The sequence below is a fragment of the Calonectris borealis genome, chromosome 19 (assembly GCF_964195595.1).
Source record: "Calonectris borealis chromosome 19, bCalBor7.hap1.2, whole genome shotgun sequence".
Lineage (NCBI taxonomy): Eukaryota > Metazoa > Chordata > Aves > Procellariiformes > Procellariidae > Calonectris > Calonectris borealis.
This window is the reverse complement of record NC_134330.1, coordinates 9835885-9851293: the sequence shown is the minus strand read 5'-3', so window position 1 is coordinate 9851293 and position 15409 is coordinate 9835885. Positions and strand designations below refer to the sequence as shown.

Here is a 15409-nt window from a genome sequence, read left to right as displayed (position 1 = left end):
CCCGGGGTCCCCCCGTCCTGAGTGGGAGTAGCCTCACGTTGCAGGATCAGGACCCTGAAGAGCAGCGTGGTTACAACAAATGGGGAAACGAGCTTCAGTTTTAATTCCTGCAAGTGCAGAAATGATTAGACACAACAAAATTGTATAATTAGGATTTAATAAGAGACTGTCCCAGACATGCAAAAGAAGTAGGTTAGACAGTGGCCTTTGTTCAGCTACAAAAGACATTAATTTGCAAATACTCTCAATATTCATTTTTTGTTATTTAGACTGATATTTTGAAAGTCTCTGATAAAATGAGAAATCTGGACTAAGCATTCCAGTTGCATTTCCAAGCGCAGGAATCCAGCTTTGATGTTCCCCTTGATAACATCTTTTTAGAGCCTTGACTGCATCAAATTAAATTCTGATTACCCTGATAGTGCAATACAGCTTCCAAATGTATTCAGGTGACTTTTTGTTCTGGAAGGAAATTAGCTATTTTGACAGGGATGCTTGTTAGGCAGCAAAGAGATGGGGAGGAAACACCCTTGCCAGGGAAGCAGCACGTTCCCGGCCCCGATTTCGGCACCGGGGCTGCCGGGCTCGCTGGCGTTGGGGCTGCAGCGGGGAGGGGACAGGGGCAGCCCCTGCAAAAGCAGAATGGCACTTTTGGTGGCCCAGAGGTCTCCCAGACCTGGTACATCCCCCCCCTCTCCCGAGGGGACATCCCAAAGGGACATGCCCTTGGGTGGCAGGTCCTGGGGGAGCACGGACCACGGGTGGCCGCAGGACGTGCGGTTAGAGCAGGGTGGCCACATCCACGCAGAGATGGCCCCCCCCACATGTGTCCTCCATGTAGAGAGGCCAATTCACGTCTCATCCCTACCTCAGCCCTGGATTAATCCCATCCCTGAAGCCCCCGTCCAGGTGTGGGCATCCCCCAGCGTCCTGGGGGATGAGGTCCCCAACACGGATGAAGAAGGACGTCCCACCCATCGCCTCTTCTGAGCCCCCCAGGATGCCCAAGGAGCAGGTCGGGATCCCCGTCCCATCCTCACCCCATCATTTTCATGCGGCGGCACCGCTCCCCGGCCCAGGCTCCGCTCCTTGGCTGGGTGCTAGGATGAAAATAAAGTGCAAATATTATTGTTGGCAGAGATTACCAGCTCCCCCACTGGATTTAGGCATCTTTAAACTTCATGTTTTATTAATCCTCACCGTACGATTAACGGCATCGAAATGTGATGTCTGCAAACAAAGCCATGAGCTACAGTGTTATCTCTATGAGATAGCGGGGCTTGGGCACTTGATGGTAAATATGCACGTTAATGAATTATATAGTGGGACGACATAAAAGATGGAGCTGGAGTCACCTGCCCTGAGCAGGGACACGGTGCTCCTGGCCTTCGCCTCCTGCCCCGGGCAGCCCGGCCCCTGCCCAGAGCCCAGGGAAGGGCTGGCTTGATGGAAAACTCGCTGTTTTCTGCCAGCTGCACTGGATAAAGCCTCCTGTCCCCAAAACCTGCCTTTTCCCAGGTACATCTACCTCCAGGAGCGTTGGCTGCAAAAGGGGACTTGCTCAGCGACCTTGCAGCCAGCGTGGGGACAGCTCGACAGCAGCCGCTGGAGCGGTCCTCCCCCTCGCTGGCAAAGAGGGGACCGAGGGTGCAGGGGGGGTCACAAACCTTGAAGCAGCTATTGGGGGCCAGGGCTGAGCCGTGACAGCGGGATCACACGCGGGAGCCACTGCCCGGCTGGGAGAGGATGGGACCCCTCTTAGGACCTGCTGGGAGTGAGCAGCAGCAGCCTTGGAAAGCAAAGGGCAGGGAAAATAACAACTTCATCAGCTCCCTGCCCCAGCACCCATGCTGGGCTGAGCCCGGCTGGACCTTCCTGTGTCAGGAGATTTCTCCCAAGCAAAATTCAAATAAATTATTCTCCTTTCAGCCGCTGGAGGACAGCGAAGCACGCGGCAGCAGCGGATGCCATCAGCACCCGCTCTGGAAACCAGTAAGGCGGTGACCCAGGGACCCGCCGTTCTTGCCCAGCTATTTTAGGAGATCCCGAGACCCTGCAATGCGCAGGGCCAGGGAGCTGGTGAAGAAACAGAAAGTCTCAAGTTATTTGGTTTTGACAGCAACTCTTACACATCTCGAAAAAATAAAATAGCAGGATATCACGGACCACCCTGTACAGACCATGTTACAGCTCTGGAATAAGTCCGCATGGCCAGTTTTCATGGTGTTATCGTCAGGCACCTCTAATTTTCTTGGGGCCTCACTCTGGAATCAACCCATCACCTGCAAACCTCACCAGCTAGTCCAGAAGAGTTTAAAACTTTCAGGTAATCCTGGTAATGGAGAAGTTTGTTTTAAGTCCAGGAAAAGAAGAAGCCAGGAAGCAAGGAAAAAAGCATCCCAGTTTTTTTCCTGTATCTTAAGACAGGAAAACACGGCAGGAGGAGAGATGGATGCTTTATTGCGCTGGGGGGTGCTGCTGAGCCGGGGCACAGGCCATGGGCAGTCAAGGAAATTCCCAACTAAGATGTTGTACCATGAAAAAAGCACCAAGCCCTGGAGTAAATTCGCCCGGTCCTGCCCCATAGGGGGACAGCGTAACCCCACGCTGCTCAGAGCATCCATATGGGTGCGTGGTGGGAACACGGGGGAAGAGGGGCAGGAGGCTGGGTTGGGGAGCAGCGTGGCTTATCCGGACCTGCACCGACCCCGGCAGCAACCGCAGCTCCCCCCCGGGACCGCTCCACAGCAATCTCCGTTCCCCCGTGCTCTAAAGGTCTGCAGTGAGTGAGCTGGAAGGGAGGAGGATGACCCAACCGCCGTCTCTGCCCCTGCAAAATCAAGGTGGCACCGCTCAAACGAGTGGGTGCCAGTCTGGAGGTGAGGGGGGGGTCTAGCACGGCACACTCTGCCACTCCTCGCCTCGGGGTGTTGTGGATGCACTGGGACTGGAGGGAGAGGGAAAATAATCATGGGTTAATAAATAGCAGCATCACCCCGCGGCTCAGGAGATACCAGACAGCAGCAGGCCGGGAGTCACCCAGGGAGGGAGCCGGTTGCCCTCACCTCCAGCACAGGCTGCAGAAGAGCAAACGCCGCGTGCCGGCTCCCGGGGCGTCTCATCCCCAGGTCTGCAGCCCCTCGGCTGTTTGCAAACCCTGCTCTCGGCAGAGCCCGAACGCCGATGGTTCCAGGTCCCCGCTTAGGCTCAGGGCAAGAGGGACTTGTCAAAGCCCCGCATGTGAGCTGCAAAGGGAAGGCCCCCCTTCCCCCCCAGCCATTTCCATCTCAGCACGGCTCGTGCGCTGCAAAACACCCTTAACACACCCCCAGCAGCCCCGGGGTGCCCGACTTCAGCCACAGATTTTATTGTTTAGTAACGAGCTCACCACACTAGCAAGCCAGGACAGGGGTGGGTGGTACATGAATACATATCTGTAGTAGTTACACAGACTGAGATTTGTACAGCTTTTGTACAGAAGAAGAAGAAATAAAATGAATCAAATAACAAAATAGACATTAGCAGTCAAACCTTTTTTTTGTCTTTTTTTTTTTTTTATATCATACTAACAAAATCTGATAGCCAAAAAATGACTAAGCTACAAAATTGTAATACATACTGTACGGGTAAAAGGTTATCATCCATTTATACATCTAGCATCATCTTTATTCTGGTAACTTACATGAGGCCTATAGGATCTTAGTGTATTAATAACTCCCTACAAGATAGTGTTGAGCTGCTAAAGCTGCCGAACAACGGAGTACTGGAATTTTTGTTAAGTGTCATTTGCATCGTTGTGTTTTAATGAAACCCTCATGCATCTCTACTGCAAGCCAGAGGAACCGCTGGTGGCTGGGGGTAGGCAAGAGCTGTAAAGCCTTGGCTGGCAACTTGGCACCCGGCGTTCAGTACGGCACCGGAACGGTGCTGCCCCTTGCTCCAGCTCTCTGGAAGCTGTAGGAGGGATAAAGCTGAAATCACCAACCAAGACAGATTATTTTCCCTTTGGTCTAGAGGGTTAGAGAAGAAACCACTAAACATGGAACAGTCTCCATTATCAAAGACTTTTTTCGCCAGGCAACGTCTCAGCCTTCAGCAGAAAAGCATCACTAACCGTTGGGGTAACGCGAGGGATGGTCTCCCAACCAGGGTGCTGGTCCTTCCCCTGGTGCTGAGGGCTTCAGCAGGATGCTGAGCATGTGCGTGGCTACCTCCTGCTCCCCACCCTGCAGCGGTGCTCCGAGACATGCTCCGGACCCGGCTCCAGACCAAAAACCAGCGTGGCACGCACGAGCCAGGAGAGGGGCTGGGGAGAACGCAGCCCCCCGTACCAGCTCTCGGGGATCAAGATAAGAGCAAGGCTGAAGCCAAAGAGGGAGTGAAGGCACAAACAGGAACCAGTCCCTGACCGACACCAGGAGATGGGTGCATCACTGCTCCAATGCCCTTGAAAATCTCTCCCAAAGAACCAAGCCAGTAAGACCAAATATTGTGAAGTACTTTATACACCACCACATAGGCAAAAATAGCAATTAAACTTACAAATAAATAGAGGGGCTGGGGAATTTCCTCCTTGTCCTTTCCAAGTTTGTCCCTAGTTTGGTCCCTTACAACCTCAGAGGGGCAGCCAGGGGCAGGTGCCCTCGGGAAGCCTATGCCAGTTTTGGAGAGGGAAGACACGGCTGCTGTCCAAACCCCCTCCCGGAGCTGATACCCAGATGACGCCTGTGATAAGATGCCCTCTTGACACTGTCGTCGGTCCTGTCTGGGGAGCAGCTCCCACGGACCTGCACCCCAAGGGTGGTGGGGACACAGGGGACCTGGCTTCACCCCGCTGCCTGTTCCGGTACAGCCCTGCAACACGCAGACCACACAACCTCCACAGAAAGCCAAGAAGTGCCGTCAGCTCCAGGCTGATCCTTAAGGACCAGCGCAGCTATTTACAGCCAGAGAAGACCATCAGCACCAACTTTAAACCTGCTCAGACCCATCTGCTGCTGTTCTGCATTCCCACTCAAGCTGACCGGGAAGAGCCACAGGTCTGAGCCACTCAAGGGGATGGTCCAGCCTGAACCACTGCCACCCTGACAACTTTGGAGCTGTTTAACAGAGCCAAATACATGGTCCCCATAACCATTCCTGGGGGATCCCGCCCCGTGCAGAGCCAGAGGTTCATCAAGAGAGGTGGAAAATGCAGGTGCCCTTCCTCTGTGGATGAAAGCAGCTGGGTCACAAGTCACTAGAAGACCGATCAGGGCAAATAAGCTACAAACCAGAATGGACTCTCCCACCTGCAGGTGCCTGGGGAGCGCTGGGCTCGGAGGCAGGCGGCACTGCAAGAAGCACTCCGTGTTAGCTCCGCTCAAGCCAGCGGGAGCTGCAGCAGTGACTTCAGAGACCATCCAGCCAACAGGAGCACTTTGGGAAACGCCAGCTTTAAATTCCTAAAAACAGCAGCTCCCAGCGAGGTATTCACTGATGCAGGCTGTAATAACGAGCACTCCCTCTGGGATTTTCCTAAAATGGTTAGGAGATGAATACACCGACCAGGAGGATTTTGAAGACCACCCCTATGATGCCTTGGGAAAGTCCCAGAGCTAGGCAGAAATGCGGCAATCTTCCTGGTGATTACCAGGAGCTGACGAAACACTTCTACAAGGCAGGATGGGATCCCCACTTGCCAACTGGATCCCAAGCTCTGCCTCTCCCTGCCACGTGCCAGATTTAAGCTGTGTTTTCTGACCTGCTTTACTCCCCTGAAGTCACCTTCCTCTCTCATCCTCCCTTTGAATGGGGCGAAATCACCAATCCTGCATCAAGTGAGCAGGGTCCAGTGTTGTATCGTAGCCCAGACTCGGCAAGGTCCTCCTCATGGCAGAACTGGAGCCATGAAGCCCAAGTCTTTCCCAGGTTGCTTCTGGCTGCCCATCCTTCAAGGAAGTAGGAGTCTGGCAACCCACTAAGAAAAAGTAACACATTTTTATAGAAAATCAGGGCAAAAAGCAATGAAGCTGACATGCCGTGATGTTCATCTGCCTGTGGTCTGGCTCAGATCTCCTCTCTCAGTGGTCTCTTCTGTCTTGTCCTCTTTCACAGGTGCCCCATCACAACACAAGAGCTTCTGAAGACTGGAGGAGTCGGGCACGAACTAGGGGAAGCCTGGTAAAATATTGCTGTGACTCTTCCCTGTGGTACTGAACAGTGAATCTGAACTGGACTCTTTCACACCTTTAAGAGCATATTGTCCCCTTCCTCCACCCTAACGTCCCTTGGGAGCTGTGGTGCAAACTTAAAGAGAAGAGTAAAGCCTTCAGAAGAAGGAACAAGACCCTTGCCCGGGCCTGCACTGCTGTGTACGGACACAAGAGCTGTGTGGGCTCCAGTCTTGGATTCCTTCTGCTTCAAACGCTCGTACTCGGGTCATGCACAGAGGATTGCTGTTCCCATCAAATACAGGCAGCCATGCATGAATGCACACAGCAGCACCTTAGCATCCTGCATTCCTGGTAGTAGGGGATGGGCATCATACAAGGAGAGCCCTGGAGAATGGCCAGGCAATCCCCAATTCGTTGTTAAATTAAACAGACAAGGAGGGAACCATCTCCTCAAGGCATCTGTCCCACACCGACTGCAGCCAGCATGGAGCTCTCAGGCCGGCGATGCTGGGATCCAGCCATCTGTGGAGTCCTGTGCTCAAAAAAGACCCAATAAAACACACAGGCGTGAGGGGGACCGGGCACCGGCAGGCCTGCTCAGCCATCTCTCTGCAGGAAGAAAGGCCACCCACACCTGAGCCAGCTGTGCCTGTCCCCAAGCTCAGAGCCACCGCAGCTCCTTCCCCAAACAGCGGCGAGCGAGAAACGAAATAAATACCCCTCTGAAATCGCATTATTTCCCACGACATGCTACGATACAATACTAAGTGCAGCCTCCGTGCTCTAGAACAGCGACGTCTCCTACAAAGCGAGGAGGGAAACGCGTCCCCACGCCCCGTCTTCCCCAGCCTACGCCTGCCAGCGTGAAGAGTCAGCCCAGCAGGTTCCACTCGCTCGTGCAGGTCTTCAAGACACCGGGGCAGGTGGAAGGGAAGGGACGTGGGGAGCCTGCAGCCTCGGGGCACGCGCTTTGGGGTTGAACACCGCCAGCAAATCCCTTTGCGGCTCCTGTGGGGTTACTGGGACTCGCTGACGCTTCAGCCATCGTTCGGGGCAGTTGTCATCCAGACCACGTCAGCTGGTGGGGCAAGGGCAGCTCAAGCAAATACAAATTCCACAGTTAAAACCAATACAGGTAAGAAACCAAACCCAGAGAGATCTTTCTGCTCCCTCCTGGAACAAGGGCTGTCTTGGAAAACTGGACTCCAGGATTGTCCTGATTACATCAGTTAGTATATTATAAACATTGTCCTGCTTTAAAGTGAAAATACTGTGTCTAGTCTTTTGGAGGTGCTAAAGCCAGATGGGGTATCGTTTTTCCTGACACTGCACAGGAGCTGATACTGGTGTGAAATGATCCTCTTCACCTCTTCTCTATCAGAGCTTCTCCTGGAAGAAAAGAGATCTTGTTAGGCAAAATGAGGGCAAGCACAGAGGTCTTTTTACAGAATAGGAAACCGAGGCGTTTGGAGGAGTGGGATGCCACCAGGCCTGCCACGTCCTACCCGCTGCTCTGCCCAGTAAGTCACATCGCCTCTTCCTCAGGCTGACCATCCTGCCTGTGAGGAAACAAAGTCTGAGCCTACAGATCTTGCCCTACATCATGAAAACCAGGGGACACCAGGACAGCATGTCCCACAAATGCCACCCATGCAAAGGGGATGGCAGAGATCTGACACTGAGCAGGTTCTAGCTGGGGCTGCCAGGAGAAGAGTCGTACGGGCACTGACCCAGGAGACGGAGGGGAAGCTCCCTTCCTACTGCTTCTCCCAGAGCAAGCACCCATTGCACCTCAGTGTGCATCTCACTAGCACCTTCCTGATGGCTTCGAGTGGTTTTTAATGAAGTTCCCACCACGCTTGGGAACTGGAGATGTGCAAAGCCCCTTGCTTTTGCTGTGGGAATGACACAGTCAAGCTTTGCTGGCAGAACTGTCTCCATCCAAGAGCTGTCCCCAGCACAGCAGGCAAGAAACCACACGGAGCAGTCACTGTTTTAAACAGTATCCTGCTTTTAACTTACCTCTTGTTTGTGGGGTTTATCCTGCTGGTGAATCCCGTTAGCAGACCCAGAATTTCCAACAGTCTGCAATGGAGAACGGACAATACTTACTGAAGAGGGACACACAGCCTAGTGGTTTTGCCTACAAGCGCCGAGGTCTGGCAAGACTGCCATCTCCTTCCTTAGCAGCCCAGCACGCAGTGCCCACTCCGCACAAGGAAAGGAGAAGGCAAAAATCCCAGCCCGCTTTCAGCCCTCTGCACCCTGGCCCAATCCCCACATGCCAGATCGCATCCTTCCCAGCTACAAAACATCCCCGGAGTTCCTTACGGACACAGACCCGCTCTCCACTTCTGACTCTTAAATCTTGATAAACAAACCCTCAGCCAAGGGCAGCGTTAGCTGCAGAAGACGGCACACTGAACATCCCAGCAGTGAAAAGGAGATTTGCCATTCCCCATTTCCCGTCTCCGGGGACAAGTCTGGCAGCCAGGACAGGCTGTTCTATCTTTAGAAAGCACAAGAACTTTTAAACATTTATAATGTTTCTTTAGGAGGGATAATATGGAGCCCTTCAGCTTCAAAATGACAGTACAACCGGCACAAACAAGAGAAGAAAGCTGCAGCCTGAAGTCACAGCGTGCCAGGTGTCAGTTGCTTGGGTCTTGGTAATCAGATTCACAGTTGTTGGTGAATTGCTGATGGCAGCAAAACCAGACATTATGGGGAGACAAGACTGCCAGGTTTAAAACCCATCATGAGAGGAGTCCCAGCTACCCAGCTTCCATTCTCACTGTGACCATGAGGTGCATAATCAACCCTATGGGACAGAGGTTTAGTTTGGGCAGGAAAAACAGGCAGAGATTCAAACCGAGCTCTGCTTTGAGAGCCTGAACGGTTTGCCAGGCAGTGAATCCTACCTGGATGGATGGCCAGAATAGTGCCACTGCAGTGACTCAGCTTTGGGTCTGCACCCACGACCGCAGGCGATTCAGGCCTCATACAAGGCAATGTATCCTACCTGCAGCACAGCCGATCTGTGCACTAAGCAGACATCAGATATCAGGAATTAGGTTTGAAATTTGGTCTCAGTACATGGTCACGATAATGAACATAGAGTGCTGTAATCCACTTGAAATTAAATAAAAAAGCTCCCAGAGCAATCACTGCAAATTCTCCAAGAAAAGGCCCGAGTGCCAAATCCTTGTCATTTCCTCCAAAGCTGCAAGATCAGGGTCTCCCAAGACATGGAGAAGGCAAAGATCCTCCTCCTCTATTGCAGGACGAATACCTTGCAGCTGCAGGCACGGAAACAGCAAGGCAGCAATTACTCGACAACGAGACGAAGACACAGTGCCATTATGCGCCCCCAGCTCCTGCACCTCCTCGTCTATCGGCAAGGCCGGCCACGCACATCAAGGACTGCAGAGCGCGGTGGCTGACTAAGCCTGCGAAGGGAGAGCAGCAGCAGCTTGTGGTAATTAGAGATTTCCTTCTCGAGCCTGCTGCAAAGTGAAGGCTTTGCAGACAAAGGCAGAGCGATGCCAAGGCAGATCCCTGGGCAACAGCTGCTGCTGTCAGAGGGGAGACGGGGGGTCAGAAGGTAGTGCGGAATGGGTTACAGCAGAAACGTGGCTTCTGGGGAAGAACCATCAATTCCCTGACTATTGCACCGGGATCTCTTTAGGCCAAACAACATCCTCAGGCTCAGCCTGAAAGCCCCTGGTTAACAACTCCCCTTCATAAAGGGAAGGATGAACAGATATCATACTAAAACTAGGGAGCTTTGATCCAGACTTCCTTGTAACCAGGCACGTTAAAAATCTGACATCAATAGAAGTTTGAAGCCTAGCTTCCCGCAATAATCCTCCGTCTGTCTCTTCGTACCACGGTTTGTAGTTGAAGGCATAATACTAACTTGTATCTCTAAGATTTCTTAAGCATGAAAGTATCAAAGTAATACCAGGGATAGATTAGCTGACATCATAAGGTCCATTCCAACCCACTTGATGTGAGATCAGTTATTTTCTACAGTTGGGGAAGAAATAATTACCACCCGCACCACCTCTGGAGACAGGAATGCGAAAGGGAAGATTTCCTGTTCTCAAGGGACTTAGCATTAAAGCAAACAGAGAATAACTTTCCCCACCCCTCCCGTAGCTTACAGCAGATGAGGTTGTCATGATGCATTTTCATTTGACACATAGCAATTACAGCAGAAGCTAAAGTCACTCTGGAGGTACTGACAGGATTATAGTACGACTTGGACTGCCACAAACTTGTCATCACGACTACAGCTGTCCTGTCTGGTGCTGGCAGACGGCTGCTGCCGCTGCGCTGCGGGATATAAAGAGACTGTCTGCAACGCACAGATGCTCAGCTGAGCCAGCAGAGATTTCAGGGCTGCAGTTTTTACGTTCACCCTCCTCCTGACTGCCTCCCTGCAAGTACTACTGCAATGCAAACAGATATTTGATGTACCTGCAAACTGTGCAGAAGAAAGTGTCATGGGAGGAGGAGAAGACTTGATACCCCCAGATTACCTACCACAACATATCTGCACCTACATCAGGGAAAACAAGCTCTCTGCCCATTCTCTGTGCCTAGTGCTTGTTCTGTACTACCCTAAGGTATCTGCTTGAATGTGAATTGTAGCTCATTACTACAAGAGAAAGACATTTTTCAGCTAAGGATTTAAATGAGCAAGTACAAGTGGAGCACTGGCGCATCTGGGCTCCGAAAGCCATGACCTGGTTGCAGACACAAGAGAAAATACAGCTAGAAGAGTAAAAAAGGACATGAAGGACAAAGCTTGGCACAAGGGCAGGTCGCTTCACAGGAGGAATCAGTCAGGGCTTAGACACCACAGGTACAAGACGGAAAAAGCCAAACGTGGAGAGTCAAGTTATTTGCAGCCTTCAGTTGCACAAAGAAGGTTGCAATACAAACAAGAAGCAGTTTTGCTTTTGTCAGAAGAAACAAGGGGAGATCAGAGGAAGTTAGGAAGTGAAGATAGCAACTGGAATGGGAACATTCATGGTCCATCAGCAAACCCAGATCAGATACAGAGATGCCTCCAGGAACTGGTTAGAGAAATGGAAAACATTTTCCCAATCACCTCCAAAGCTTCTGCTTACGGACTGCAAGGAAATAAACCTCCCAAAGAATAGCGATGGCGGAAACCCTCAACTTTCACATTATAAAGTGCCTGTACCGCAAGGGACACATCATTGTACACATAAAGAACAGTTATCGATGCTGCAACCTTCCCCAAAACACCACATTTAGCAATCATTCTTGCAGAGCACAAAAGGATCCATAATTACCAATTAGCAAGGCTTGTCTTTTGTTTTAAGCAACATCTGACAGAACAAAGTCCCGCCAGGCTGTTTCCAGCAGAGGGAAAGGGACCCAGCTGACTGCATCACCCCCACAGCACAGGCCAAGATCCCAGGAGGTTGCTCAGGAGAAACGACTGCTGAGGGCTGAGCGACCTGGGAAATGACTGCCGATGTTCTACCTGTGTTTTCTCGGAGGAGAGCCTCATCGCTTCCATGAGCTTCTCCATCTGGTGCCCCTGCTCCAGCGCATTGCGCAGCACATCCTCCGTGCTGACGAGCCGGTGCTGCAGCCGGATCACTTCCGACTCTGACGAGGGGTCGATTAGGGAGTATCGCCTCTGATCCGTTACAGATTTTTCCTTGTCCTTATACAGCAAAGGGAAAATAGGAGCATGTTAGATTAAAACCAATGACTACAGAAACTAAGCAAAGTAGAAATCCACAGTAACTCACATAACCGTGTTTTGATTTCAACAGTAGATGGGGTCAGAGCACAGCTCTGAAGACAATCGTATCAAATGCAACGAGCAGCAGCTCCGATTTGTTCCCAGCAGAGTTCAAATAAATTATTCACATTTCAACCACCGGAGGACACTGAAGTACACAGGAATTAGAGGACATTGCTTATTCCTAGATCAGAGAATGTATAAAACGATGTGGGGTAGCTGACCGACCTTCAGTTTCTCCCACAAATTTTAGCCCTATTTAGGCATGGATCTAAAACCAGTGGGAACAGGAAAACACTGGAGAAGGACAGATGGACATTTTTGCTGCTTAATGAGGTGCTGCTAAGCCAGGCCACAGCTCACAGGCACTGTCAAGGAAGTTCCCATCAGATGCTCAGTAGCACAAAAGAAAGCACAAAGACTTGGAGGGTGAAGGGCTAGAACCCCCACGAGCCGCACGGAGCCCTCCAGCCCCCAGGTCAAGGCCAGGAGGGGTTTTGGTGCCCTCACCAGTACTACTAGTTTCTCTCGCAGCCCCTTGATGTCGTCTTTGAGCTTCTGTTCCTTCAGCCGCCACTCGGCTTTGTGCACCTCCCGGCTCAGGTCCCGCTCTGGCCCAGGCGAGTGCCGGTTCGCCTCCAGTAACAAGGCTCTCAGCTCGTTCAGGCTCCTGGAAGAAGCAGCACGAAAAGGTGAAGACATTTCCAGAGCCCACACGCTACTGGAATCCTGCCACACTCCCTCCCACCTTTGTTACACATCCAAAGAATGGCCAGTGAACAAACCTGACCCAACTCCCACCACTTTGGGGGCTTCAGATCTCCTGTCCTCCCCGCTGCACCAGCTGTAGAGAGACCGGGACCTGCGCAGGGCTCCGTGTTTCAGAGCAGGGCAGCAGCCACCTTAGCTGGCCTGGAGATGACTTCATTCAGCACCTACATGGGCACTGAGCTCTCTTGCAGCTCCTGGCCAGCAGTGAAAGGGCAGTCCCTTTGATGATTCATAGCCCCTAATTTTAACCAAATTCCCTCTAAAGAACAGGAAAGCTGGGGGCTGGACTTCAATAATTCAACCTTTAGATTTCTTTTGGTGGTAAATTACAGCACCCTGAATAAACACGAACACAGCCCCCGTCTCCAGCTCCGTCCTTCAGACCTGCAGACTGACCTTTCCTTCTTGAGTAGCTCCTGGCTAATCAGGACCAGTTGCCCTGAAGCATCGTGTGTTTTCTTGGTCAAGGCTTCCAGTTCACCTTCCAGCCTCTTCTTTTCTTTTAACACCGAATCGGCCTTCTTTTCTGCCGTTTTGCATTTATTTTCCAAAGCTGCGAGAAGCAGAGGATACAGGGGGAAGAAAGGTCACTTAGTCCTTTACTTACATTCCTGCTTTTTGCCTTTTCCCAATTCCCACACCTAACAGCACAGGTCTGATTAGCTCTGGATCTAGCCCTGTTTAAGGGGAGATCTTGGAAACAGCATGCCCAGCTCTATTTATTTCTGCCTCTTTCAGCTTTTGACATTTAATGAGCCCAAAACTCCTTTCTCACAGGATACAAATATCTTCTGCAGGGCTTGTATTCACCTCCTGAGGAGAAACCAGAACTACCGAACACATTTTTACCAACAATATCCACTAACAGGCAGAGTCATGTTTTATACCTGCCCCTTTCAGCACCAGGACGAGCAGGGAAACCCCTAGTTCCCACCAGCACTGGATTAGGGAAACTTACCACTTACTTGGGCCCTTAGAGTTTCAGTCTGGGACACCAGCGATGACACCTCTTTGTCTCTTTTACTCAGCTTGTCTTGGAGGTCTGTGGGAGAACGAAAAGACAAGGCAAATATTAGAAGCTTGGAAAATGCTTTGTGCATATCAGGAAGGTATCGAGTGCGTGGGTCGGGGTGCGACAGGCGCGTGGTGGTGGTACCCTCCATCGGCAGAGGAGCAGCAGGAGAAGACAACGGGTGTTTCTCACTGCATCTCACCACCACCCAGGTATTAGGGAGGCAGGATACACAGCTGGGAAACCATATCGGACAGGTTTAAGAAAGCAACAACAAGGAGGGGGGAAAAAAAAGGGAATAAAACATTCATAAAAAACACAGAAAGGAACTTTCAGCACATTTCTTTGTGTTCCCTCCTACACTGGAAGGGACAGACAGTTTTAAAAGACATGTTTTCTGGAACTGATGCATTTCCACACTCAAACAGAGCCATAGATTTGAAGTATGATGCTTTTGTGGCTCAAGTCTGAACTGGCTGTTTTTAGTACATCCTATATATGGCTTATTCAGTGTGGAAACAACACGCACATGGACTGAGTGGCCATTTTAAGAGCAGTGGCTGCTGCACCTAGTTATGTTCTGCTCTCACTAGGCAGGAATTACCTGTCAATCAGCATACAATTTGGTATAGCGTATATGTAATCCTGTACCTGCAAAGACAGCGATGAGGTCGACTGACAATGCCCAGCTAGCACTGAGGGCAGATGGAAATAGGACAAAACACCTCTACCTGAATCCACAAACAGCTGGAGGGACACTCAAACTAAACAAAGTCTCTATTAAGTGAAGTTTAAGCCTGCAAAAGTCCCCAGTAACTTCCATTTAGATTGCCGCATCCTCAGCAGGACTTTAACAAGGGCTTTGCAGAGAACAGAGTCCTTAGAGGTGAATAACTGAGAAAAAGCTATGCCACCCTAAGCCAAATGCCATTTGAAAAGAGAAGTGGGAAGTTAGTTCTTTAGAGATCACCTTTGTGATCTACACTGATAATGTTTTCTGCTAAAAAACAACCACCCTAAGGAAGAATGAAGTAATATGAGTCTCCTGGGAATGAGCAAAGGACGATGTGATCTGGAAGCACCTTACATGTCTTGGAAGAGCCCTGAATCCTTCGCAGACACCCAGACGCGTATGTCATGCTCAGCAATGCGGTAGGACATCGCTCCCAACACAGACCGTCTGGGCCACCCAGCTCTAATCTCGCCAGGTCTGCTGTTGCTCAGACAAGGGGTTACAGCTTACCTCTTTGTGAGGGAGGCTGAGTGCAATTCAGTTTCAAAGCTACTTTATACAAATTTTCTGAGTGCATAAATTCGGCATTTCGTTAAAAGGATGGATTTGACTTATAGTAAGCTTAATAAAGAAAAGCAACCCCCATTATCTTAAGCCAGTCACATTAATATCTACCATTAGCAGTCCTCTCCTATGAACAAATTACATTTAATGGCTGGATTTTACCTGCTGTAAAAAATCAGTGATGGGATGGAAGCGTGCCCATTTCCCCAGATCTGTCTCCAACCTGCACCATCTGCATGGTGAGTGTGTAACACAAATAAAAATATCCACCCCTGCATACGCTCAGCCAGATTAGAGGAAAAAAAAAAAACCAGACAGACAACAAATGCCATCCAGCAAAATCTGAGAGATGAACCGGCTTCCCAAGCCCCTTCCACACAGCCGTC

General features: G+C 50.8%; 1 protein-coding gene across 2 annotated transcripts in view; it reads right to left on the bottom strand.

The window, feature by feature from the left end:
• Positions 1-3557: 3557 nt before the first annotated feature.
• CLIP2 (CAP-Gly domain containing linker protein 2) overlaps positions 3558-15409 on the bottom strand; it is an 80784-nt gene continuing 68932 nt past the window's right edge. For both annotated transcript variants that reach the window (XM_075168996.1, XM_075168997.1), the window contains 6 exons: positions 13673-13756; positions 13111-13267; positions 12454-12613; positions 11677-11862; positions 8178-8240; positions 3558-7544 (listed from right to left, as the gene is read on the bottom strand). In XM_075168996.1, the coding sequence (XP_075025097.1) occupies positions 7533-7544; positions 8178-8240; positions 11677-11862; positions 12454-12613; positions 13111-13267; positions 13673-13756 (662 nt within the window). In that variant the 3' untranslated portion in view covers positions 3558-7532. The remainder of the gene's footprint in view (positions 7545-8177; positions 8241-11676; positions 11863-12453; positions 12614-13110; positions 13268-13672; positions 13757-15409) is intronic.